Source organism: Canis lupus, chromosome 28, assembly GCF_003254725.2.
Source record: "Canis lupus dingo isolate Sandy chromosome 28, ASM325472v2, whole genome shotgun sequence".
Classification (NCBI taxonomy): Eukaryota; Metazoa; Chordata; class Mammalia; order Carnivora; family Canidae; genus Canis; species Canis lupus.
In genome coordinates this window covers 2,118,938-2,146,325 of record NC_064270.1, presented here as the reverse complement: position 1 = coordinate 2,146,325, position 27,388 = coordinate 2,118,938, and the positions used below count along the sequence as shown (strand labels likewise).

General features: G+C 39.4%; 1 protein-coding gene across 7 annotated transcripts in view; it reads right to left on the bottom strand.

Moving 5' to 3' along the window:
• MARCHF8 (membrane associated ring-CH-type finger 8) overlaps nucleotides 1–27,388 on the bottom strand; it is a 157,979-nt gene that overhangs the window by 92,577 nt on the left and 38,014 nt on the right. For 4 of the 7 annotated variants that reach the window (XM_025466393.3, XM_025466392.3, XM_025466391.3 and 1 more), the window contains one exon: nucleotides 528–707. In XM_025466393.3, the coding sequence (XP_025322178.1) occupies nucleotides 528–629 (102 nt within the window). In that variant the 5' untranslated portion in view covers nucleotides 630–707. Of the gene's footprint in view, nucleotides 1–527; nucleotides 708–16,088; nucleotides 16,249–27,388 lie in introns of those variants that run through there. The other 3 variants (XM_025466394.3, XM_025466397.3, XM_049102987.1) reach the window with 3 other exon arrangements.

The following is a 27,388-nucleotide window of genomic DNA, read 5'->3' as shown; positions in this document are numbered from 1 at the left end:
GTCATTTTCTCCAGGAAGCCATTCCTGACCTCCTGAACTGGAATTCGGTAGTTCTGCATTCCTCCATTGCTAATTTTACTGTTGGATTCCAATGCATTTTAACTGTCAGACCAGATCAAGAGCCGTATAAGGGCAGAGACAGGCTCTATGCTGTTAACTATGATACCCTTGCAGCAAACAGAGACTAGTATGTATGAGGTCTTCATAAAACCTTGATTCAAATTAATTTATCCTTTGTATCATGTTTTGAGAATTCAAAGAACTTTTCCTCAGAAATTTATCATAAATAAACATACCATTTTAGGCAATGAAGATAAACAATCATGTATAACCATGGCAGAATAAGTTGATACCAAATCTGAAAACCTAGAAACCTGCAGAGAAAAATTCCAAGCCCAACTATTTATACCATGTGTATTTTAGTATATTACTGGAGAAAACCTTGATCGTCAGAGCCTATCATTCTAGGCCATCTATAATGAAAACAACAAAAATAATGAAACTAAATTAAAGTATTCTCCTAATACCTGCTCTTCCCTCTCCTTTTCTTTGGTCTTACTTCTGTAGATTCTAGCAGAGGTAGCATCCTGGGTTGGAATAGCAGAGATCTGATGCAGTGGCATGCTCATCCCAGCCTCCTGTCTGGTTGTCTTCTTTACTGAAGAGACTCTCCAGTGGTAGAGTCATTTTGGGCCATGGACTTCAAGCTGAGAGAAAAAAGACAAGACATAACTGAGATAAAACACTTCAAATTTCCAACAGTGAGATTAGCATTTTATATTTATTAATATATTTATATTCTTATATTCATATTTGAATCAGTTACAATGACTGACATAAATACTTGATCTTCAAAAACAATAGAAGATAAATGTCTTATGGGGAAAATTTTAACACTTTTTCTTATGTAATAAGACAGAAACACCTGAAAGAGGCTGTGGATCAGCTACATGTATAATCAGATGTTAATTTTCCATTGGCTATTAGGTTTTAGTGTCATCCTTCATTTTAAGAATATTTCTGAAGTTAATTTTTTTCCTTGAAAAAAAGCACTCATTCTGATAAAAGTAGTAATCTTGCCTTAAAACTATTGCCCTTGAAACCACATAAATTTAAGGTATCTATGATCTCTGCTTAACGTTCTGAAAGTCTAGATACTCTAGACCAGTTGTTGGCAAACTTTTCCTATAAAGGGCCAGGGAGTAAATATTTTAGGAACTGTGGAGCATATATTTTTTAAATTACTCAATTCTGTTGTCCCGTGAAAGAAGGCACAATAAGTGTGTAAATTAACAAGAATCGTTATGTTCCAATAAAACTTTACTTACAAAAATAGATGGCTAGCTAGATTTGGCTCACAGCTTATAGTTTGCTAACCCTGTTCTTTTTTTTTAATAATAAATTTATTTTTTTATTGGTATTCAATTTGCCAACATACAGAATAACACCCAGTGCTCATCCCATCAAGTGCACCCCTCAGTGCCCGCTTCCAAGTCACCCCCATCTCCTGCCCCCCTCCCCTTCCACCACCCCTGTTCATTTCCAGAGTTAGGAGTCTTCCATGTTCTGTCTCCCTTTGATATTTCCTACCCATTTCTTCTCCCTTCCCCTCTATTCCTTTCACTATTATTTATATTCCCCAAATGAATGAGACCATATAATGTTTGTCCTTCTCCGATTGACTTATTTCACTCAGCATAATACCCTCCAGTTCCATCCACGTCGAAGCAAATGGTGGGTATTTGTGTTTCTAATGGCTGAGGAATATTCCATTGTATACATAGACCACATCTTCTTTATCCATTCATCTTTCGTTGGACACCGAGGCTCCTTCCACAGTTTGGCTATCGTGGCCATTGCTGCTATAAACATCGGGGTGCAGGTGTCCCGGCGTTTCATTGCATTTGTATCTTTGGGGTAAATCTCCAACAGTGCAATTGTTGGGTCGTAGGGCAGGTCTATTTTTAACTCTTTGAGGAACCTCCACACAGTTTTCCAGAGTGGCTGCACCAGTTCACATTCTGACCAACAGTGCAAGAGGGTTCCCCTTTTTCCACATCCTCTCCAACATTTGTTGTTTCCTGCCTTGTTAATTTTCCCCATTCTCACTGGTGTGAGGTGGTAGCTCATTGTGGTTTTCATTTGTATTTCCCTGATGGCAAGTGATGTGGAGCATTTTCTCATGTGCGTGTTGGCCATGTCTATGTCTTCCTCTGTGTTCATGTCTTTTGCCCATTTCATGACTGGATTGTTTGTTTCTTTGCTGTTGAGTTGAATAAGTTCTGTATAGGTCTTGGACGCTAGCCCTTTATGTGATATGTCATTTGCAAATATCTTCTCCCATTCTGTAGGTTGTCTTTTAGTTTTGTTGACTGTATCCTTTGCTGTGCAAAAGCTTCTTATCTTCATGAAGTCCCAAAAGTTCATTTTTGCTTTTGTTTCTTTTGCCATCATGGATGTATCTTGCAAGAAGTTGCTGTAGCCGAGTTCAAAAAGGGTGTTGCCTGTGTTCTCCTCTAGGATTTGATGGAATCTTGTCTCACATTAAGATCTTTCATCCATTTTGAGTTTATCCTTGCGTGTGGTGCAAGAGAGTGGTCTAGTTTCATTCTTCTGCATGTGGATGTCCAATTTTCCCAGCACCATTTATTGAAGAGACTGTCTTTTTTCCAGTGGATAGTCTTTCCTCCTTTATCGAATATTAGTTGACCATAAAGTTCAGGGTCCACTTCTGGGTTCTCTATTCTGTTCCATTGATCTATATGTCTGTTTTTGTGCCAGCACCACGCTGTCTTGATGACCACAGCTTTGTAGGACAACCTGAAATCTGACATTGTGATGCCCCCAGCTATGGTTTTCTTTTTTAAAATTCCGCTGGCTATTCGGGGTCTTTTCTGATTCCACACAAATCTTAAGATAATTTGTTCCAACTCTGAAGAAAGTCCATGGTATTTTGATAGGGATTGCATTAAATGCGCAAATTGCCCTGTGTAACATTGACATTTTCACAATATTAATTCTGCCAATCCATGAGCATGGAATATTTTTCCATCTCTTTGTGTCTTCCTCAATTTCTTTCAGAAGTGGTCTGTAGTTTTTAGGGTATAGATCCTTTACCTCCTTGGTTAGGTTTATTCCTAGGTATCTTATGCTTTTGGGTGCAATTGTAAATGGGATTGACTCCTTAATTTCTCTTTCTTCAGTCTCACTGTTAGTGTATAGAAATGCCACTGACATCCGGGAATTGATTTTGTATCCAGCCACACTGCCAAATTGCTGTATGAGTTCTAACAATCTTGGAGTGGAGTCTTTTGGGTTTTCTACGTAGAGTATCCTGTCATCGGCGAAGAGGGAGATTTTGACTTCTTCTTTGCCAATTTGAATGCCTTTAATGTCTTTTATGTTGTCTGATTGCTGAGGCTAGGACTTCTAGTACTATGTTGAATAGCAGTGGTGAGAGTGGACATCCCTGTCTTGCTCCTGATCTTGGGGGAAAGGCTCCCAATGCTTCCCCATTGAGGATGATATTTGCTGTGGGCTTTTCTTAGATCGCTTTTAAGATGTTGAGGAATGTTCCCTCTATCCCTACACTCTGAAGAGTTTTGATCAGAAATGGATGCTGTATTTTGTCAAATGCTTTCTCTGCATCTATTGAGAGGATCATATGTGCTAACCCTGTTCTAAGGAATTTTCCAGGGAAGATAAGGGTCATCATGGATATCCCGGGATCCTCCAAAGGTTGCCCCTAGGTAAAATAAGAGTTTCTAAATAAGCTATATTCTGTGATTCCAGGCATTCCTCCAAAGTACCTGGTAATTGAATTGTGTGTTCTCTATCCCCTCCACCCTGTCCCCACTGCAATCTATCAAACTGAATATATAAAACCAATTATATACACGAATTATCCAGAAAGTTTAATATAATAATATTTGATGCTATTAGAACTTTAACAAAGAATGGGAGCAATAAACATGAATCTCTAAATTGGGGATTTTCACTTATTAACCATGTACTGGAGGGTGGAACAAGCTAGGAGCGTAAACAACAGGGCCTGGAAACTCTGAGGTCATATTTGATGAGTAGCTATTTATTCCGCCCAGCCCTAAGGTCCTCTCTAAAGGGCAACCAGCTATTCCACCTCTCCCCAAACTCTGCTCTGAACCAAAAGTAGGTGTTTGTGTGGCTGGTCTCATTTCTGACTGTGTTACTAACCAAACCAACGAGCAACAGAACTCACAAAATTAATTTCTTTCACCAGATTCTCTGATCAAGAAGCAACAAGAATGAATAAGAAACTGGAAGGGATCAACACTATGAGAAAATGAACTAAAAGAATATTGTTTTTAAATGTCTACTGTTAAATAAATAATAAATAAAAATAAAAGTCTACTGTTATAATAGGTGGGTGATCATTGATAACCAATAAAAGAGGAAAATATAGTTGATATAATGTCTAGATATTATAATCACTAATTAATTAAGTATGAGTGTCTACATACTATACATTACCTACTCTATCTTAAGCCTTTGATGAGGCTGACACGGATGGAGCACTATGTCCAACAAATGGCCTGAATATTTATGTTCACATTACACAAGACAAGAGGCACTTACTGCTTAGTTGTCTTATACCATCTGGAAGATCACAAAAGTCACTTGTGAGCAGTTTTTTTCATCACTCATGCCTCAAAGTCCTTTGTTAGAAATGACAAAGTCCATGTGGATTACTTATTCAAACTAATCATGTCCAAAGCCCCTACCACATATTATACCAATAGCTGCTTTTGGTGATTCTAGTATAATAATCATTATCACATCATTGGTACATGATCATGACAAGCCTGAAGAGGACTATTTACGCCAGAGAAACACAAACGTAAGAAAGGGTTTTAAATATTGTGTGGAATTTTGAAGGACCTCCCCTTCTTACAGCCGTTTAAGTTACTCTTCTGATATGAACCCCTATCTCCAGATTTGAAAGTCTGCCTGAAGCAAACCCTCCTCTATGCCATATTTAGGATAAAAATGATAATCTTAAAAAACAAACTGCAAAATATACCATGCTACTTTTCATGTGAATAGCATAAAGCAGGTATTACTCATACTATTTTCTTTGCGTGATTTCCAAATACCTATTTTATATCAATTTACAATAAAGAGCAACAATTAAACCTCCGCACTATGCCTGACAACCCAGGCATGAGGACTTCAATTCCACTACTGCTAAAAATACAGCACACCTAATATGAAAATCCATATCTAGAAATGGACAAACTGGGTGTTTAAGAGTATGGAAGCAGAGACACCTGGCTGGCTCATTCAGTGGAGTATGCAACTCTTGGTCTCACTGTCATGAGTTCGAGCCCCACATTGCATGCAGATCTTAGTTTAAAAAATAAAATATTAAAAAAACAACAAAAAAGGAACTATGGAAATGGTAATGCCACGTCAATTGATCGAAAGAGTTACTATTGTGAAGATGGTAAATCTCCCAAAATTGATATACACATAAAGCAATCCCTATCAAAAACCCAGCTGACTTCTAGGCAGAAATTAGACAAGCTGATCCTAGAATTCATATGGAAATTCAAGGGGCCTGTGATATCAAAATGATCTTGAAAAAGAACAAAGCTGGAGAACTCCAACTTCACGATTTCAAAACTTGCTAAAAAGGAATAGTAATCAAGACAGTGTGCAATTGAAATAAGGACAGATACACAGATTAACAGAATAGAATTGAGTCCAGAAATAAACCCATGTATCTATGGTCAATTGGTTTTTCAACAAGGGTTCCAAGACTATTCAAAGGAAAAAGAAAAGCCTTTTCAACATGCCAAAGAATAAATTTAGACCCTTACCTCACACAAGTAAAAAATAAACTAAAAATAACCAAAATAAAACATTTGTACTACAACAGATACCATCAAGAAAGTGAAAAGACAACCATAGAACACAATAAATCTTTTTGCAAAGCATACAATAAGAGATTTGTGTGTTGAATATATAAAGGGCTGTCACAACTCAGTAATAAAGAGACAACCCAATGAAAAATAAGTTGTTCAAGAGACTCTTAATTATACAGATTACTAGAGGAGAAGGAGGTATGAGAATGGGTCAAATAGGTGACAGGGATTAAGGAGTGCACTTGTGGAGATGAGCAGGGTGATACAAGGAAGTGTTGAATCACTATACTGTACACCTGAAACTAATATAACAGTTTGTTGACTATACTGAAATTAAAACAAAAAGTTTTTATTTTTTAAAAAGGAAAAATGAGTTGTTCAACCTGACTAGTTAAGAGGAGAATGCAAACTAAAACCATAAGATATACTTTAATCACTGCTATACTTAAACATAGGTAAGTGTTGGCAAGGATGTGGAGAAACTGAAACCTTCATACAACGCTGGTGGAACTATACGTAGCTGCTTTGGAAAACAGTCTGGATCTTCCTTAAAATGTGGGAATAACACAAATGTCCATAAATTAGTGAATGGATAAATAAAATGCGTTATCTATATAATGAAATATATAGTTGCTACAACATGGATGAAACCCGAAAGCATGATACAAAGTAAAAGGACCAAATATTGTATGATTACATTTGTATAAAATGTCTAGAGTAGGCAAACTATAGAAGCAGAAAGTGGATTACTGGTTACCAAGGACTGAGATAGTGATCGGGGATGGGGGCTGACGGCTAGAAGGGTTTCTTTTTAGAGAAATAAATGTGTTCTAAAATTTATTACAGTCATGCTGCATAACACTTAAGCATACTGAAAGCCATAGAATTATATACTTTAAATGAGTAGATTGTAATTAATGTGAATTATTTCTCAAAAAAGCTTCTTTTAAAAAGAATATACATATAATTATTATGTATTAAGATAGATAAAAACTGTTTTTCCTTTGTGCTTGTCCTATGTAATTTATCCAAATGACATGGGGACAGTCACTGTTATCCTACTACTCTTCTGGTTTTGAGAAAGATAACAGGAAGAGTACAAAATCAGCAATCAGAAATCGAAGTGAAGCCTTGACTTTAGAATACTGTGTGATGTTGGACAAATTGTGGAATTTCAAAGGCTCTGTTTCTTCACCCACAAAACAGAAGGGTAATAATCTCTACTCTACTCACAGGGTTATTGTGAAGACCAAAGAAGATTGTGTCCATGTGCACAAATGTCAGGGTTCTTAACATCAGCACATTTTCCAGCCTGCTTTTTCAGGCATCTGCAATGAATCCTCTCACTGCCTTACAAAGGGCAATTTGTTTGCATTGTCTTTCCAATACTATTTTCTGTCTTCCTACACCTCATTCTGTAGATTTACACAACTGAGAACTTCAAATCCTTCCAACACTTATTTAGGACCTCTAGTAGCATGACTCTGAGGGGAAGCAAGGTTGACAATGCTATCCCTACAAGGAAAGAGGTAGGAAGGCCTGATCCTAAAGATGATCAGTGTGGCACAAGAGTCAAGCTGTTCCAAGTGCTTTCCAAATGGTCCAGATAAATGAAGGGTTCTCTCCATTCCAACAATGGTGCTTGGGACAAATATAGACAACAAAGAGGCAGCCAGGAGAAGACAAATATGCCAGTCACAACTTCCTTGAGGGATGGTCACCACAGGTCTGCATGCCTCCCTGCACCCCTGCTAATAGGGTGCCAGGCTCCAGCAGCACCCTGCTCCTCTCCATTATGCAGTGTTGAATCATAACATCCTAAATGGCACTCAGAATAAACAACTTTAAGTTAAGCCTGTTTTTATCAGAAGCACATTTCATATAAAAAAATGAGAAGCTTGTGTACAGCAGCTAGCAGATTCAAAAAGAAAAAAAAAAGCAGTAAGAAGAGAGAGGAGACCAGCTGTAATACAGAGCACTGAATGATCAAAGCCACACTTAAAGAAGTGAATGTGATGTAGGAAGGAGAGAGACCATTTGAAAAGGAGGATTGACATCTAGTGAGAGGACTAAATCATACTCTGGTTTCTGGCTGTGCATTCAAAAGACTGGGATGCACAGAGGAGTGGGGGATAAAGGGAAGCTCACCAGGGACACTGAGCTTGACATGCTTGTGGGAAACCCAAGATATAGACATGGTGTGCACTGGGAATCATGCACACACCACAACACCTGAACACACAAGAACAGAATCCATTTTCCAAGGAAAACCCGCAGAATCAGTAGTTTACATCATTAGGTGCTATAAACAAATGATAAAACCCAACATCAATACAGAATTTTTAAACAGCAATGAAGAATCCCTAACTTTAAAAAACATGTATCTCAATAAAAATTTAACTTCACACTCACACAGCAAAACTCCTAGAGGCATACTAATTAAACCAAGAAGCAAAATAAGCACATTACCACTTCTATTGTTTAATATACAGCTAGATTTTTTTTTCTGCTAATGGGATAAGACTTAAAAAGAGAACTTTATAAGGGCACCTGGGTGGCTCAGTAGGTTAAGTGTCTGACTCTTGATCTCAGCTCAGGTCTTGGTCTCAGAGTCATGAGTTCAAGTCCTGAGCTGGGCTCCACACTGGGCATGGAGCCTACTTAAAAGAGAGAGAGAAGTTTATAATGCAATGAAAGAGCTAAAGTCCAAAGGAATTTTCTAAGAACTACTAGAATCAGTTAAAAATATAAACATTTGTATAAAATCAGTAATGTATTCTAGTATAAGAAAAAAGTATATAAATACATAATGTTACCAACATTCCTTTACATAAACATAACAAAAATCATGACATAGAGATGGATGATATAAAAGTTATTTAAGAACTTTTAATGATTCAATGATTCAGTAATTTTGGAGTATATTTGAAAACTTGAAAGCAATAATAGTTTGTTATAACAATAATTTGTGTTCTTCCCCGATAAAGTATATATATATAAGGTAATTCCAAGGTCTAAGCAAGATTTTTCTATTTTACAAAATGATTCTAAAATTCTGCATAAGAATTAATCAGATGATCAAATAAAAATGATGAGAAAGAATAGAAAGATGAATCCTCTTGAAATACAGACAAAACAAAGTAATAATAATTATTTAAACAGCAAGATACAGAAAACTGAAAAGAATTTAATACAAATAACTTTTCAAAAATATTAAAATCCCCACATAAAATGGACGTAAACAGCACTTTACTAATGAGGACATTGCTCATTTAATATTTCAATAATCAGGGAAAAACAACAGCTCAGAGAATGATATTTTCCCTTCATAAACTTCTACCAAAAAATATGATGAAACCTAACATTGGCCTATGTTCTTATGATCCTCCGTAGTATCACAAACTCAGAATACCTATCAGGAAAAATGCTGAGCAACAGAGCTAGGAAGAGCTTATCTCTGAGAAGCTTAGCCTGAGAAAATACAAAAAAAAATCTACAAGTCCCAAGATTTTCACAATAACATTATTTACAACAAAGAAAAACACACAGTTCCCTTAATTTTCCCAAACTGGGGGAAAGCTAAGTAAATTGCAGTGCTGATACAATCAAAGGAATATTATGTAATCAAAGAAATACTATTAGAAGCAAGAAAAACATGGATTTGATAAAAAGCAGATGATAGGGACACCCGGGTGGCTTCAGCAATTGAGCGTGTGCCTTAGGCTCGGGGAGTGATCCTGGGATCCAGGATCAAGACCCACATTGGGCTCCCTGCAGGGAGCCTGTTTCTCCCTCTGCCTGGGTCTCTGCCTCTCTGTGTATCTCTCATGAATAAATAAATAAATCTTTAAAAAAAAGAGTATATAAATTATATATACATTATAATTACAAATACATTGGTACATACACAAGCTAAAACCCTAGGAGGGAAACTCATTAAAAACACTAAAAGCAGTGGGGAGCTTGAGTGGCACATTGTAAGCGTCTGACTCATGGTGATCTCAGGGTCTTGAGATCAAGCCCCACATTGGGCTCCACACTCAGCATAGAGTCTGCTTCAGTTTCTCTCTCCCTCTGCCTCTGCCCCTTCACCCTACCCCTGTGCATTCACATTCTCTCTAAAATAAATAAATCTTTTTTAAAAACGCTAACAGCAATTTAATGATGTAGCAATATGACTTTTCATTTCTCTATTTTTTAAACCCTTAGTGATGATCTATTACTTTTATAGTTTAAATATTTAAACAGCTAAAATTAAAAGCTCAAGTGATTCCACATAGGTTGGCAATAGTCAGAATTTTGGATATCAATGAACATATACAACCATGAAAGGCAGTACATTTCTGAAGGCCTCAAAGAATTCAAGCCTCATCTTCCTACATGAATAAAGTAGAAGATGCATTCTCAGGACACAGCTGTCTTCAAGCATTATAGTGCTTGTATTATGTTCTTTCTCAATTTTCTCAGCATCTCCTTTAATATTTTTGCACAGTGCTCTCCCTTTAAAAACAGCATAGTGCATCATGGTAACAGTTTACCTTTTTTACAATGTTTTATTATGTCTGATTTTCATTCTAAAGTTACTGACTTTGGAGACTGCATCATTCCATATCCTACACATTGTAAGACTCATTAATATTTTCATGTCATACTATTTCTAGTTTGTATATTTCTCACAAAATGGAATGGCTATTACACACCAGCAGAAATGGAGACTCAGAACATGAACATGTAGCAAAGAGGAGTCTCGTATTCGAATATGGCAGACTGGGTAGGTCACTACTCATCCACTGTCAATAAATCTGAGCATCTGCCCAGCACTTGGAAAGCACTGTCTTTGTTTTTTTTTTTTTTTTAGTATATGTTTATCCCTGTTACTGTGGCAGAAACCATCATCCTTACAGAACACAGAAAAGAACAATAAACATGGACTATTAATATTTTTTCCTTTTAATCATGGCTGTATCTTGTTCCAAAAAAAATGGATGCCTTCTTTCCACCAGGAGAATTGACTTCTCTCTTAGCAAGAGATATCTGTGTATGAAGGAAGCCGACATGCCCAGAGTTTGACCACGAGATTAGGTGCTTTTATTGTTCAAACGGTATTTACTATTAAAAAAAAAAAGTTCCTCAATTTCCTGCCACTAATTGCAAAAACTTGCTTACTGTCCCCAACCCTTTCATGAATTATGTAAATTATATCCTGTAGCTCAAAGGAAAAGGACACCCCAATGCTGGGAAGGTACCTGGGCTCTCTGCCTTCCTCTTCATATGCCTCACTTACCAACCATCCATCTACCTGATTCTTTCATCCTCTCTTTGCAAAGGCTCCTTCGCATCAACTAAGTAAGAGCTTTCCAAGGAAAATACAAAGAGTAAGTAGTTTATATCAGTAGATGCTACTTAAGATTTATTAAATTCCACATCAATTAAGAATTTTAAAATACTTTGTGGATCTCTGATTTTTAAAAACAAAAGGAAAATGCTTCCAATTTGTCTATCCTCTTTCCCTCTATGAGAAAACTTTCTATGTACAATGTTCTTCTCTTGCTTGCCTTTCACAACTCAATTCAATGCAATCCAACCTCTGTTCCCCCACTTCACAGAAAATGTTCTTGGCCTTTCTTATTTACTAATCAAACTTGGGAGAAGAGCTCCAAATGAAAGTAACCAAAAGAAGACACACAAAACAACAACTAAGAGAGATAAAAAACATTTTCTTAAGTTTTTTTTAAGTTCTTTTATTTATTCATGAGAGACAGAGAGAGAGAGAGGCAGAGACACAGGCAGAGGGAAAAGCAGGCTCCCTATAGAGCCAAATATGGGAGTTGATCCCAGGACCCTGCACACACACAGAGAGAGAGGTAGAGACACAGGCAGAGGAAGAAGCAGGCTCCCTGCAGGGAGCCCGATGTGGGACTTGATCCTGGAACTCCAGGATCTCGCCCTGGGCCAAAGGCAGGCGCTCAACCGCTGAGCCATCCAGGTGTCCCAATTTTCTCAAGTTTCGAAAACTCTTTTAAATAAGTCAGTCAATGTCCTCTTAGATATACAGATGATATACCATTCATAAAGCTAAAATGTGATAATATGAAAAAGAAAAAAGTACTTGAGAATTTTTTTAATAATAAATTTATTTTTATTGGTGTTCAATTTGCCAACATACAGAATAACACCCAGTGCTCATCCCGTCAAGTGCCCCCCTCAGTGTCCGTCACCCATTCACCCCCACCCTCCTCCTCCCCTTCCACCACCCCTAGTTCGTTTCCCAGAGTTAGGAGTCTTTATGTTCTGTCTCCCTTTCTGATATTTCCCACTCATTTCTTCTCCCTTCCCTTCTATTCCCTTTCACTATTATTTATATTCCCCAAATCAATGAGAACATATAATGTTTGTCCTTCTCCGATTGACGTATTTAACTCAGCATAATACCCTCTAGTTCCATCCACGTTGAAGCAAATGGTGGGTATTTGTCATTTCTAATGGCTGAGTACTTGAGAATTAAAAATTATAAGCAAAATTAGAAATTCAACAGAAGGGTTAGAAAATAAAAGTCACAGAACTTGCTCAAAAAAGTACAAAAGTATGCAACAGGGAATAAGAGGGAGAAGACAGAAGATCTGAGGATATAAGGTAATATATGCAGATCAGTTTAGAAATTCCAACATCTGACCCAAAAGGAGTTCCAGAACGAAGGGGCAGAGAAAACAGGGAAGGAAATAATCAGAGAAATAATACAAGAATTCTCCAAATCTGAAAGATGCAAGTCCCCAGATTGAAACAGCCTGGTATGAACCTGGCATAATGAACTGAATTAAAAAAAAATTTTTAAAGGTCCACATGAACACATATTATCATAAAACCCTAGGACACCAAGGGCAAAGAAAAATCTGAAAAAGAAAATGTCCTCGGGAAGTGGGGGGAGTGAGGAACAGGGATTGGAGCTATTACATACCAAAGAAATAAATACATCAAAATGGAATAAGGCTTCTTCTCAGTAGCACCAGCACCAATGAAGCCAGATAACAGAGGCATAATGCCTTCAAATTTCTGAGGGAATATTTCCACACTGAATTTAATATCCAGCGAAACTATCAAATAAATGTGAAGAGAGAACATTAATAATATAAAGGAAGTTACTGCCTGTGTTCTATAATTTTCATGGTTGCAGGTTTCACATTTAGGTGTTTCATCCATTTTGAATTTATATTTGTGGATTGTATAAGAAAGTGGTTCAGTTTCATTCTTTTGCATGTTGCTGTCCAGTTGTATCAACATCACTTACTGAAGACACTGTCCTTTTCCTATTGGATATTCTTTTCTGCTTTGTCAAAGATTACCTGACCATACAATTGTGGGTTTGTTTTTGGATTTTCTATTCTGTTCCAAATATGTCTATTTTTGTACTACCATACTGTTTTGATTACCACAGCTTTGAAATATAACTTGAAGTCTGGAATTGTGATGCCTCCAGCTTTTCTTTTTCAAGATTGCTTTGGCCCTTTAGGGTCTCTTGTGGTTCCTAACAAATTTTAGGATTGTTTGTTCTAGCTCTGTGAAAAATGCTGGTAGCATTTTGATAAGAGATTGCATTAAATGTGTAGACTCCTTTGGATAGTACAGACATTTTAACAATATTTGTTCTTCTGATCTATGAGTACAGACTGTCTTTCCATTTCCTTGTGTCATCTTCAATTTCTTTAATCACATGTTTTATAGTTTTCAGAGTACAGGTCTTTCACCTCTTTGGTTAGATTTATTCCTAAGGTATTTTATTATTTTTGGTGCAACTATAAATGGGATTATTTTCTTTTTGTTGCTTCATTATTAGTGAATATAAATGCAACAAATTTCTGCACATTGATTTTTGTATCCTGCAACATTACTGAATTCATTTATCAGTTCTAATAGTTTTTTTTTTTTGGTGGAGTAGGTTAGGTTTTCTATATATAGTATCATGTCATCTGCAAATACTGAAAGTCTTACTTCTTCCTTACCAATTCAGATGCCTTTTCTTTATTTTTGTTGTTTGACTGCTATAGCTAGGACTTCCAGTACTATGTTGAATAAGGGTGGTAAGAGTGGGGACACCTGGGTGTCTCAGGAGTTGAGTGTCTGCCTTCAGCTCAGGGCTTGATCCCAGGGTGCAGGATCGAGTCCCACATAGGACTCCTTGCAGGGAGCCTGCTTCTCCCTCTTCATATTTCTCTGTCTCCCTCTCTCTGTGTTTCCCATGAATAAATACATAAAATCTTTCTTTAAAAAGTGGTAAGAGTGCACATCCTTGTCTTGTTCCCAACCTTACAGGAAAAGTTCTTAGTTTTTCCCACCCCCCACCCGCCTCCCCTTCCACAACCCCCAGCTCGGTTCCCAGAGTTAGGAGTCTTTATGTTTTGTCTCCCTTTCTGATATTTCCTACCCATTTCTTCTCCTTTCCCCTTTATTCCCTTTCACTATTTTTATATTCCCCAAATGAATGAGAACATACACTGTTTGTCCTTCTCCGATTGACTTACTTCACTCAGCATAATACCCTCCAGTTCCATCCATGTCGAAGCAAATGGTGGGTATTCGTCGTTTCTAATGGCTGAGTAATATTCCATCGTATACATAAACCACATCTTCTTTATCCATTCATCTTTCAATGGACACCGAAGCTCCTTCTACAGTTTGGCCATCATGGACATTGCTGCTAGAAACATCGGGGTGCAGGTGTCCCAGCGTTTCATTGCATCTGTATCTTTGGGGTAAATCCCCAACAGTGCAATTGCTGGGTCATAGGGCAGCTCTATTTTTAACTGAGGAACCTCCACAGTTTTCCAGAGTGACTGCACCAGTTCACATTCCCACCAACAGTGCAAGAGGGTTCCCTTTTCTCCGCATCCTCTCCAACATTTGTGGTTTCCTGCCTTGTTAATTTTCCCCATTCTCACTGGTGTGAGGTGGTATCTCATTGTGGTTTTCATTTCTATTTCCCTGATGGCCAGTGATGCAGAGCATTTTCTCATGTGCATGTTGGCCATGTCTTCCTCTGTGAGATTTCTGTTCACGTCTTTTGCCCATTTCATGATTGGATTGTTTGTTTCTTTGCTGTTGAGTTGAATAATTTCTTTATAGATCTTGGACACTAGCCCTTTATCTGATATGTCATTTGCAAATATCTTCTCCCATTCTGTAGGTTGTCTTTTAGTTTTGTTGACTGTATCCTTTGCTGTGCAAAAGCTTCTTATCTTCATGAAGTCCCAATAGTTCATTTTTGCTTTTGTTTCTTTTGCCTTCGTGGATGTACCTTGCAAGAAGTTGCTGTGGCCAAGCTCAAAAAGGGTGTTGCCTGTGTTCTCCTCTAGGATTTGATGGAATCTTGTCTCACATTTAGATCTTTCATCCATTTTGAGTTTATCTTTGTGTATGGTGCAAGAGAGTGGTCTAGTTTCATTCTTCTGCATGTGGATGTCCAATTTTCCCAGCACCATTTATTGAAGAGACTGTCTTTCTTCCAGTGGATAGTCTTTCCTCCTTTATCGAATATTAGTTGACCATAAAGTTCAGGGTCCACTTCTGGGTTCTCTATTCTGTTCCATTGATCTATATGTTTGTTTTTGTGCCAGTATTGCTGGCTACATGTTTTCCTTTTATCGATTTTAACTCTTGTCTCTCTAGGCCAGTAGTTCTCAACCTTTTTAGTCTCAGGACACCTGTATATTCTTAATCATTATCGAGGACCCCAAAGATACTTTTTGTTTACATGGATTTTATCTACTGATACTTACCATGTTTAGAAATTTGAGAGATTTAAGAATAATTGTTTTATTTAAAGATAATAAACCTTTTGTGTGATAATGTTTTTATGAGGAAAAGAATCTTCCAAAAAATTAGAGTGGTATTCGACATTTTTGTAATCTTTTTTTGTAATTTTTTTTTTAAACAGGAAGCTCCCACATCTGCCCCATGATGCAACGATGACCGCTTGCACAAGTATGTCACTGGTGGGGGAAGGGGAGCGCCTGCCTGGAATTCTCTGAGGTTGGAAATGCAAACACTAACTATTGAAAAACCTTGAAAGGGCAGCACAGCTCCCAGTAAAAATTAAAGTCCGACCCTGAGGAGTTGAAAGAACCAAGCCTCCCTGCTCCCAGTCCCAGAAGGAGAGGGAAAGGTCCACGTCCCAGTCCGTTAAGACAGCACCTGTCGGCGCAGCAGGTCTCGGCAGAAGGCGCTCCGGCTCCTGCTCGGGCTCCTCGGCGCCCCGCTGCGCACGGACGGCGTCGGCTCCCGGGGGCAGGGTCCCTCTTTAGGCCTCAGCAGCCCGGGGGGGCAGCTCCTCTCCCCCGGGGGCGGGCCTCGCCTCGGGTCTGCGCCCTCCGGCCGACGGTTGGGCCCGCGATTGGGCTCCGGTGGCGCCGCTCGGGGACCCCCAGAAGGCCACCACGGCCCGCACGAGCACGTTCGGCATGCTGTCCAGGGAAGGGAGGCCGGCGACGCCGCGACATCGGCGGTGCCATCGGGCGGCGGGCTGCAGTTCCGGAGGCCAGAGGCGCCCCTGCAGGACGCGCGCCAGGTTGGGGAAGAGGCCTCCGCTGTCTTGATGACCACAGCTTTGTAGGACAACCTGAAATCTGGCATTGTGAGGCCCCCAGATATGGCTTTCTATTTTAAAATTCCCCTGGCTATTCGGGGTCTTTTCTGATTCCACACAAATCTTAAAATAATTTGTTCTAACTCTCTGAAGAAAGTCCATGGTATTTTGATAGGGATTGCATTAAACGTGGAAATTGCCCTGGGTAACATTGACATTTTCACAATATTAATTCTGCCAATCCATGAGCATGGAATATTTTTCCATCTCTTTGTGTCTTCCTCAATTTCTTTCAGAAGTGTTCTATAGTTTTTAGGGTATAGATCCTTTACCTCCTTGGTTAGATTTATTCCTAGGTATCTTATGCTTTTGGGTGCAATTGTCAATGGGGTTGACTCCTTAATTTCTCTTTCTTCAGTCTCATTGTTAGTGTATAGAAATGCCACTGACTTCTGGGCATTGATTTTGTATCCTGCCATGCTACCAAATTGCTGTATGAGTTCTAGCAATCTTGGGGTGGAGGCTTTCGGGTTTTCTATGTAGAGTATCATGTCATCGGCGAAGAGGAAGAGTTTGACTTCTTCTTTGCCAACTTGAATGCCTTTAATGTCTTTTTGTTGTCTGATTGCTGAGGCTAGGACTTCCAGTACTATGTTGAATAGCAGTGATGAGAGTGGACATCCCTGTCTTGTTCCTGATCTTAGGGGAAAGACTCCCAGCGTTTCCCCATTGAGAATGATATTTGCTGTGGGCTTTTCATAGATGGCTCTTAAGATGTCGAGGAATGTTCCCTCTATCCCTACAATCTGAAGAGTTTTGATCAGGAATGGATGCTGTATTTTGTCAAATGCTTTCTCTGCATCTAATGAGAGGATCATATGGTTCTTGGTTTTTCTCTTGCTGATATGATAATCACATTGATTGTTTTATGAGTGTTGAACCAGCCTTGCATCCTGGGGATAAATCCTACTTGGTCATGGTGAATAATTTTCTTAATGTACTGTTGCATCCTATTGGCTAGTATCTTGTTGAGAATTTTTGCATCCATGTTCATCAGGGATATTGGTCTGTAATTCTCCTTTTTGGTGGGGTCTTTGTCTGGTTTTGGAATTAAAGTGATGCTGGCCTCATAGAACGAATTTGGAAGTACTCCATCTCTTTCTATCTTTCCAAACAGCTTTAGTAAAATAGGTATGGTTTCTTCTTTCAACGTTTGATAGAATTCCCCAGGGAAGCCATCTGGCCCTGGACTTTTGTGTCTTGGGAGGTTTTTGATGACTGCTTCAATTTCCTCCCTGGTTATTGGCCTGTTCAGGTTTTCTATTTCTTTCTGTTCCAGTTTTGGTAGTTTGTGGCTTTCCAGAAATGCGTCCATTTCTTCTAGATTGCCTAATTTATTGGCGTATAACTGTTCATAATATGTTTTTTAAATCGTTTGTATTTCCTTGGTGTTGGTAGTGCTCTCTCCTTTCTCATTCATGATTTTATTGAGTCTTCTCTCTCTTCTTTTTAATAAGGCTGGCTAATGGTTTATCTATCTTATTAATTCTTTCAAAGAACCAACTTTCAAAGATCAACTTTTGTTGATCTGTTCCACAGTTCTTCTGGTCTTGATTTCGTTGAATTCTGCTCGAATTTTTATTAACTCTCTTCTTCTGCTGGGTGTAGGATCTATTTGCTTTTTTTTTTTTTTCTGTAGCTCCTTTAGGTGTAAGGTTAGCTTTTGTATTTGAGTTCTTTCCAGTTTTTGGATGGATGCTTTTACTGCGATGTATTTCCCCCTTAGGACTACTTTTGCTGCATCCTAAAGATTTTGAACGGTTGTATCTTCATTCTCATTAGTTTCCATGAATCTTTTTTTTTAATTTTTTATTTATTTATGATAGTCACAGAGAGAGAGAGAGAGAGAGGCAGAGACATAGGCAGAGGGAGAAGCAGGCTCCATGCACCGGGAGCCTGATGTGGGATTCGATCCAGAGTCTCCAGGATCGCACCCTGGGCCAAAGGCAGGTGCCAACCCGCTGCGCCACCAAGGGATCCCTCCATGAATCTTTTTAATTCTTCCTTAATTTCCTGGTTGACCCTTTCATCTTTTAGGAGGATGGTCCTTAACCTCCATGTGTTTGAGGTCCTTCCAAACTTCTTGTTGTGATTTAGTTCTAATTTCAAGGCATTATGGTCTGAGAATATGCAGGGGCCGATCCCAATCTTTTGGTATCAGTTCAGACCTGATTTGTGACCCTGTATGTGGTCTATTCTGGAGAAAGTTCCATGTGCACTTGAGAAGAATGTGTATTCAGTTGAGTTTGGATGTAAAGTTCTGTAGATATCTGTGAAATCCATCTGGTCCAGTGTATCATTTAAAGCTCTCATTTCTTTGGAGATGTTGTGCTTAGAAGACCTATAGAGTGTAGAAAGCGCTAGATTGAAGTCACCAAGTATAAGTGTATTATTATCTAAGTATGTCTTAACTTTGGTTATTAATTGATTGATATATTTGGCAGCTCCCACATTCGGGGCATATATATTGAGGATTGTTAAGTCCTTTAAGTATGATATAGTGTCCCTCTTCATCTCTCACTACAGTCTTCGGGGTAAATTTTAGGTTATCTGATATAAGGATGTCTACCTCTGCTTTCTTTTGAGGACCATTTGAATGGTAAATGGTTCCCCAACCTTTTATTTCCAGGCTGTAGGTGTCCTTCTGTCTAAAATGAGTCTCTTGTAGACAGCAAATAGATGGGTCCTGCTTTTTTTATCCAGTCTGACACCCTGCGCCTTTTGATGGGGTCATTAAGCCCATTCCCGTTCAGAGTTACTATTGGAAGATATTAGTTTAGTGTCATTATGATACCTATTCAGTCCCTGTTTCTGTGGATTGTTCCATTGGACTTCTTCTTAAAGGGGAATTTTGAGAGTCCCCCTTAAAATTTCTTGCAGAGCTGGTTTGGAGGTCACATATTCTTTCAGTTCCTGCCTGTCTTCGAAGCTCTTTATCTCTCCTTCCATTCTGAATGAGAGCCTTGCTGGATAAAGTATTCTTCGTTGCATGTTTTTCTCATTTAGGATCTTGAATATATCCTGTCAGCCCTTTCTGGCCTGCCAGGTCTCTGTGGAGAGGTCTGCTGTTACCCTAATATTCCTCCCCATAAAAGTCAGGGATTTCTTGTCTCTTGCTGCTTTAAGGATCTCCTCTTTATCTTTGGAATTTGCAAGCATAACTATTAAATGTCGAGGTGCTGAACGATTTTTATTGATTTTAGGGGGGGGGATCTCTCTATTTCCTGGATCTGAATGCCTGTTTCCCTTCCCAGATTAGGAGAGTTCTCAGCTATGATTTGTTCAAATACATATTCTGGCCCTCTGGCCCTTTCGGCACCCTCGGGAACCCCAGTTAAACGTAGGTTTTTCTTCCTCAGGCTGTCTCTTATTTCCCTTAATCTATCCTCATGATCTTTTATTTTTTTTTAAGATTTTATTTATTTAGGGATCCCTGGGTGGCGCAGCGGTTTGGCGCCTGCCTTTGGCCCAGGGCGCGATCCTGGAGACCCGGGATCGAATCCCACATCGGGCTCCCGGTGCATGGAGCCTGCTTCTCCCTCTGCCTGTGTCTCTGCCCCTCTCTCTCTCTCTCTCTCTGTGACTATCAGAAATAAATAAAAATTTTAAAAAAATTTTATTTATTTATTCATGAGTTAGAGAGAGAGAGAGAGAGGGGCAGAGACACAGGCAGAGGGAGAGGCAGGCTCCATGCAGGGAGCCCGATGTGGGGTCGATCCTGCGTCTCCAGGATCACACCCCAGGCTGAAGGCAGGCGCTAAACTCACTGAGCCACCCAGGGATCCCATATTCTCATGATCTTTTAATTGTCTCTTTTTTCCTCAGTTTCCCTCTTTGCTATCAACTTGTCTTCTATGTCACTCACTCATTCTTCCACCTCGTTAACCCTCATCCTTAGGGATCTAGTTTGGATTGCATCTCATTCAATTGATTTTTAATTTCTGCCTGATTGGATCTAAATTCTGCAGTCATGAAGTCTCTTGAGTCCTTTATGCTTTTTTCTAGAGCCACCAGTAGCTTTATAATAGTGCTTCTGAATTGGCTTTCTGACACTGAATTGTAATCCAGATTTTGTAACTCTGTGGGAGAGAGGACTGTTTCCGATTCTTTCTTTTGAGGTGAGGTTTTCCTTCTAGTCATTTTGCTCAGTGCAGAGTGGCCAAAAACAAGTTGTATTGGGAAAAGGAGAAAAAGAAAGAAGAGAAAGAAGGAAAGAAAAAGAAAAAAGAGAAAAAGAGAAAAAAAGAAAAAAGAGAAGAAAAAGGGTAAAAAAGAAAAAAAGGGGGGAAGCAAACAGAAATCAAAAAGCAAAAACAAACAAAAAAAAAGGGGGGGAGGGGGGAGTATCCTCTGATTCTCTATACTGTAAGTCCCTTGACTTCCCTGGAACTTTCCAGTACTGCTTGGTCAATAATTTGTGCTTCCACTGTCCGTCTAGCTGGTCTTCTGGGGGAGGGGCCTGCTGTGCTGATTTTCAGGTATTAGCAATTGGGGGAGTTGCTCAGCGAAAGATATTTAAGCTGTTTATCCTGTGAGGCCACTGTGAGGCTCAGTGGGGGTTGTTTACCCCGTGAGGCCCCAGGAGGAACAACCGCAGTGGCGGGGCCAGCTCTGGAGCCCTGGAGTCAGCCCCCGCAGTAACTCCGGGGCTCTCGGTCTGCAGGGCCTGGAGACTCCAGGGCGGGGCCGCTGATCTGCTCAGCTGGGGCAGGAGCGTCCTCGCTGTCCTGGGCCCTCCCAGCCTCTGCCTGTCCCGGGGGAGGCCGGATCCTGGGCTGTGTCCCGGCGCCCTGAGCTCCGGGGCCTGCGCTGTTGGATTCGCGCTCCCGCCCCGCAGCCCCCTCCGCGGAGCCGCCCCCGAGCCCCCCCAGCTGCTCCGGGTCCCGCCGTGCGCGCTGCAGCCCTTAGGGAGCTCGGCGCACTCTCCCGGGGCGCAGGTGTCTGTTAGTGTCCCCGGGAGCCCGAGGGCATCCCCGCCCTCCTGGGTCCTGCTCCACCTCCCTGCGAGCCCCTTTCCGCCCGGGAAGGTTGGTGCAGCTCCTGCTTCTCCGGGACAGGGCTCTCCTGTCCTGGGGACACTCGCCCCGGCCTCAGCCCGGCTCCTCGCGGGGCCCCTCCCCCTTGGAGGCCTTTTGTGTCTTTATTTCTTTTTCCCCGTCTTCCTACCTTGATAGAAGCCGAACTCTTCTCACTGTAGCATTCCAGGTGTCTCTCTTTAAATCTCAGGCCAAATTCGTAGGTTTTCAGGATGATTTGATGGTTATCTAGGTAATTTGGTGGGGACAGGTGACTTGGGGACCCTACTCTTCTGCCATCTTGCCCTTCCTCCAGGTTGTCCAGTTTGTTGACATACAGTTTTTCATAATATTCTCTTGTATTTGCTTATATTTTTGTGGTGTTATTTACCCTCTTTCATTTGTGATTTTCAGTCTTTTTTTTTTTTTTTTTTTGATGAGACTGGGTAGAGATTAATCAATTTTATTGATCTTTTCAAAGAACCAGCTCCTGGTTTCATTGATCTGTTCTATTGCTTTTTCTTTCTATTTCGTTTATTTCTTCTCTAATCTTCAGTATTTCTGGTTTGGGATTTGTTTGTTCTTTTTCTAGCTCTTTAGATGGAAGGATAGGCTATTCATTTGAGATTTTTCTTGTTTCCTGATGTAGGTCTTTGCTATAAACTTCTCTTTTAGAACTGTTTTTGCTGCATCCCAAAGGTTTTTGACTGTTGTGTTTTCATTTTCAGTTGTTTCCATGAACTTTTTGATTTGTTCTTTGACTTTGTGGTTGACCCATTCTCTAGCCCTTATGTTATCTGACTTGACACATTTATCCTTCCTCGTCTTCAAATACTCTCTTCTTTTGATTTACATGATACAATATTCTCATATTTTTTCCTCTTACTTCTCCTTCATGTTTGCAAATCTGTTTCCACTAACAGAATATTAAATGTTAGGATTCCCCAAAGCTCCATTTTACCCTCTCTGCTTCTCATTCTGTGTTCCCTTTTCCTGGGTTATCTAACCCATAACACTATGGCTGCAATGACTACCTTTTTGCATTTTACTCAAAAAAGAAAATAGTGACAAATTAGTTTTGGTCAAATTTTAGACTTCTGTGCTTTAAAAGACATCATTAAGAAAACTAAAGAGTGAAAAAATATTTGGCAATTATATATCGGATAAAAGATTTGTATCCAGAATATATAAAGAACTCCTACAGGGACGGACGCCTGGGTGGCTAAGCAGTTTAGCACCTGCCTTCAGCCCAGGGCATATGGAGCCTGTTTCTCCCTCTGCCTGTGTCTCTACCTCTCTCTCTATCTCTCATGAATAAATAAAATCATAAAAAAAGAACTCCTACAAATCAAGAAGACAAACAACCCAATTTAAAAATGGGCAAAAGCTTTTAAGAGACATTTCACCAAAGAATATATACAAGGACAGCCCGGGTGGCTCAGCGGTTTAGCGCCACCTTCAGTCCAGGGCCTGATCCCGGGGACCTGGGATCAAGTCCCACATCGGGCATGGAGCCTGCTTCTCCCTCTGCCTTGTCTCTGCCTCTCTCTCTCTCTCTCTCTCTGTGTGTGTGTGTCTCATGAATAAATAATAAAATCTTTTTTAAAAAGAATATATACAAATAACTAATAAGCTCATGAACTTATCTGCAAATTAAAATCACAATGAGATAACATTATATCCCCACTAGAATGGCTATAATAAAAAAGACAGTCACTATCAGCTGTAGGATGTGGAGAAACTGGAGCCCTCATGTATTATTGCCAGTGAAAATGTAAAGTGGTAGAGACACCTTGGATAATAGTTTGGCAGTTTCTTAAAAAGTTAAACATAAATTTATCATTTGACCCAGAAATTTCCACTCCTGGGAATCAATCCAAGAAAAATGAAAATTTAAGTCTACATAGAGACACATATATTTGAATTCCACAGCAGCATTATTCATAAGAGCCAAAACCTAGAAACATTCCAAATTTCCATAAACTGATAAAACGTGGCACAACCACATAATGGAATACTACTCAGTAATTAAAATGAACAAACTAATGATACATGCTACAACACAGATGAACCTCAAAAACATAAAAAGTAAAAAAAGTTAGACACAAAAGACTACAAATTTCATGACTATTTTTATGAAGTTTCTTGAATAGACAAATTCATGGGGACAAAGTATATCAGTGCTTGTCTAGTGTTGGGGTAGGGATAGGCATTAACTGCTAATGGTCACCAGAGAACTTTTGGGAGCAATGGAAAGGTCTCAAAATAGGTGCATAACTTCAAATTAATTAACTTTATGGAAGTGTATGCTGAAAATAAGTGAATTTTACAAAATCTAAATTATACTTCAAGATCCTTGTATAACACAGCCTACATAGCCTGGTGTGCTTTCACCACTATTTCAAGCCAATATCATCTTGTACTGCCCTCTCCCTCTCCAGTCCAGGAACAGTGGCCTTACTTACTTCAGGACTTCCCAGCTCCTTCCTACCACAGGAACTCTATATATGCTGTCCTGCAATGTTCTTCCTTCCCCTCATGATCTGACCATCCAGAGGAAATCTCACATGTACAGGTCTTTAGATCATCAATGAAGAACTTTTATTTCATTAACAATGATCACAGTTGAAACTTTACAGCTACTGTATTCTTTAATTAATGACTTCCTCCCTTACTGGCTGTAATCTCCCCCAAAGACAGATAACCTATCTTACTTTGTTTACTTTTATATGTCTTCCTTCTACCCAAATGACTATCACATAAAATGCATTTAATAAATGTTGAGTAGATCAATTTCTCTCAGAGAGGAGCCAGAATTAGCTGGGAATTTCATTGGTAACTGAAACTAAAATCAACACTATTCACTATCTCAAATGCTGATCAAGTACCATAGCAGAAACTTAGAAAACAGTAACAATAACACATTATTTTTCATTCTTTTACAATACCAATTGGGAAGAAACAATTGATCTTTAAATAACTGCAACACATTAACACATCAGACTAAGTTCAAAGTTGTAATGAAATTCAAATATAGTGAAATGTGATCCAAATGTCTTTAAAAATAATTCTAGGGGCATCTGGCTGGCTTAGTTGATAGAGCATGCAACTCTTGATCTCAGGGACTAGAGGCCTTAAAAGGCCACAATTACAAATTGTTAGGAATTACTGATAAAAAAAATCGTTTTTTTTTTATTTGGAGTAAGCATTTATTTGCACATGATAAAAGCTTTTTTAAGATTTTGTTTATTCATGAGAGAGAGAGAGAGAGAGAGAGAGAGAGAGGGAGGGAGAGGCACAGACACAGGCAGAGGGAGGGGAAGGCTCCATGCAGGGAGCCCTACATGGGACTCGACCCCCGGGTCTCAAGGATCAGGCCCTGGGGTGAAGGCGGTGCTAGGCCACTGAGCCACCCGGGCTGCCCAAAAGCTCTTTTAACAGAGAAGAAAACTTAAATTTCATAAGTTACAGATGAAAAATTACAACCTTGGAGTCAAAAATCCAATGCAAAATAGCAATCCAAGTTACCGAAGACATATGTACACAAACAAGGACATAAAACATGCTATCACACACTAGCAAGAACCTTAAAGCCTTATTCTCTTGATGCAGCCAGGAAAGAAAGCTCTCCCACAAGCAGTTCATATGTGGGCCACCGACCAGCCGTCACGAGACCACCGGGTAGCAAGGCACAAACCCTAAGATATAAAGATTACCCTACTCCTACTCTTTACTGGAATAAACACTAAAATAAAGTTCAATAAAATCAATTCACATTGACTCTGAGGATTTTAGGGAAGATGATAGAGTAACTGCACAAAATCTCTATATGCCACTCACTAAAAAAACAGTCTGAGACAAAGCTTTGTTATTTAGACTTATCAATATACTGAACTTCAAAAACAATGAGTTTATTTTAAAATATAAAATGAATTAAAAATTTTAAATGCAACAGAGTAAAACAGCAACTACCAGAAAACTTATATGCAATTACCAAAAGCGAAGAAATCATAAAACACACATATACCACAGACTAAAGTTTACTCAGCAACTCAGAAACAATTAAAGACAATAGTTTAATTTTTAATCTCCTAAAATAATAATTTTTAATTTTAAACCTCCTAAAATAATTCAGAGCATCATTTAATTCTCACAGCAGTGCCAGGAGGTGGAGAAGCTGTTTTATCACCATTTTACACATGGCTTAGAGAAGGTTAAGCCACTTGCCCAAGGTTTCATAGCCATATTTCACCAAATATGGTAGCCTATGATGACTTATATGTATGTTTTTTCTTTTTTATCTCACTGTGGCATTGCTATTGGAAAGACAAAGTGTATTGCTGGCTTTGTTATGGATACAGAAGATAACATGGAATTCACATTTGAAGTATTAAATAATAACATGCTTTTTCCTGAACTTTATTATTGGCCAAAGTAATGGGTATATTTGCTAAAAATTCAAGAAAGACAATAATCTGGATATTTCAAAAGTGGGTTTTTTTTAAAGATTTTATTTTTTTATTCATGAGAGACACAGAGAGAGAGAGAGAGAGAGAGAGAGGGAGGGAGGGAGAGAGAGGCAGAGACTCAGGCAGAGGGAGAATCAGGCTCCATGCAGGGAGCCTGACATGGGACTCAATCCTGGGTCTCCAGGATCACGCCCTGTGCTGAAGGCGGCACTAAACCGCTGGGCCACTGGGGCTGCCCAAAAGTGGTTATTTTAAAGCAGTAAGACATGCTTCAGATAGTTGGGTCTAGCTTATAAGATATCTAACTATCATTCTCAGTTCATTTGCAAATTTATATCACAAACCACAGAAAAATACTGTGTTTTAGAACTGCAGTCCCTATCTTTAAACTATCATAACTATATATGTATTACATATGTTATAACATATCCTTAAACTATTGCAACTATGTAAAACTTAGAGCCATATCTTTTTTTTTTTTTATGATAGTCACAGAGAGAGAGAGAGAGAGAGAGAGAGAGAGAGAGGCACAGACACAGGCAAAGGGAGAGGCAGGCTCCATGCACCAGGAGCCCGATGTGGGATTCGATCCCGGGTCTCCAGGATCACGCCCTGGGCCAAAGGCAGGCGCTAAACCGCTGCACCACCCAGGGATCCCCTAGAGCCATATCTTTAAACTATTCCAGTAGATTATATAAGAGTAGACTCCAGGTACGCCCACCAATGCTGCCTCATGGGAGGAGAATGGGCCCCCAGAGGGAAACTGATGGAACCTGGTACTAAGTTCTTAGCCAAAAGCAAATGGTGGGAGGAGCAGGCAATTGGTTGGCTCAGTCAGTGGAACATGCAGTTCTTGATCTCAGGGTCATGAGTCTGAGCCCCATGTTGGATGAAGAAATTACTTGAATAAATAAACTTAAAAAAAAAAAAAGCAAGAGAAAGGAGACATGCTGCAGACTTAAAGGCCAGTATATGTAATTTAGGATCCCAAGGAGCACAGCAACAGAGCAAGTAAGGGAGAAAATAATGTGGGGCAGATGGGACTCAGCTCAAAACAGTGCATGCCATCTTATCCAATGACCCTGGGAGACCTCAGCAGAAACACTCCACTATGTGTGTGAATAAGGTGAACCAAGGATGATTACTGGGTGAAGGGCCTGAACCAACAGACAGATTTTCCAAAAGATTCTGAACATGAGGAAACTTAAGGAGGAATATTCACGGGCATTCCCTTGCTCACAGGACAAATATCAGAATATTAAGAACACTCAATTAACAAAAGGAAAAGAAATATATTGGGGCTCTTTCAGCATTTCACTTCTAAGAAACAGAAGTATGAGTCTGACTTTAGTAATAGGAAACACT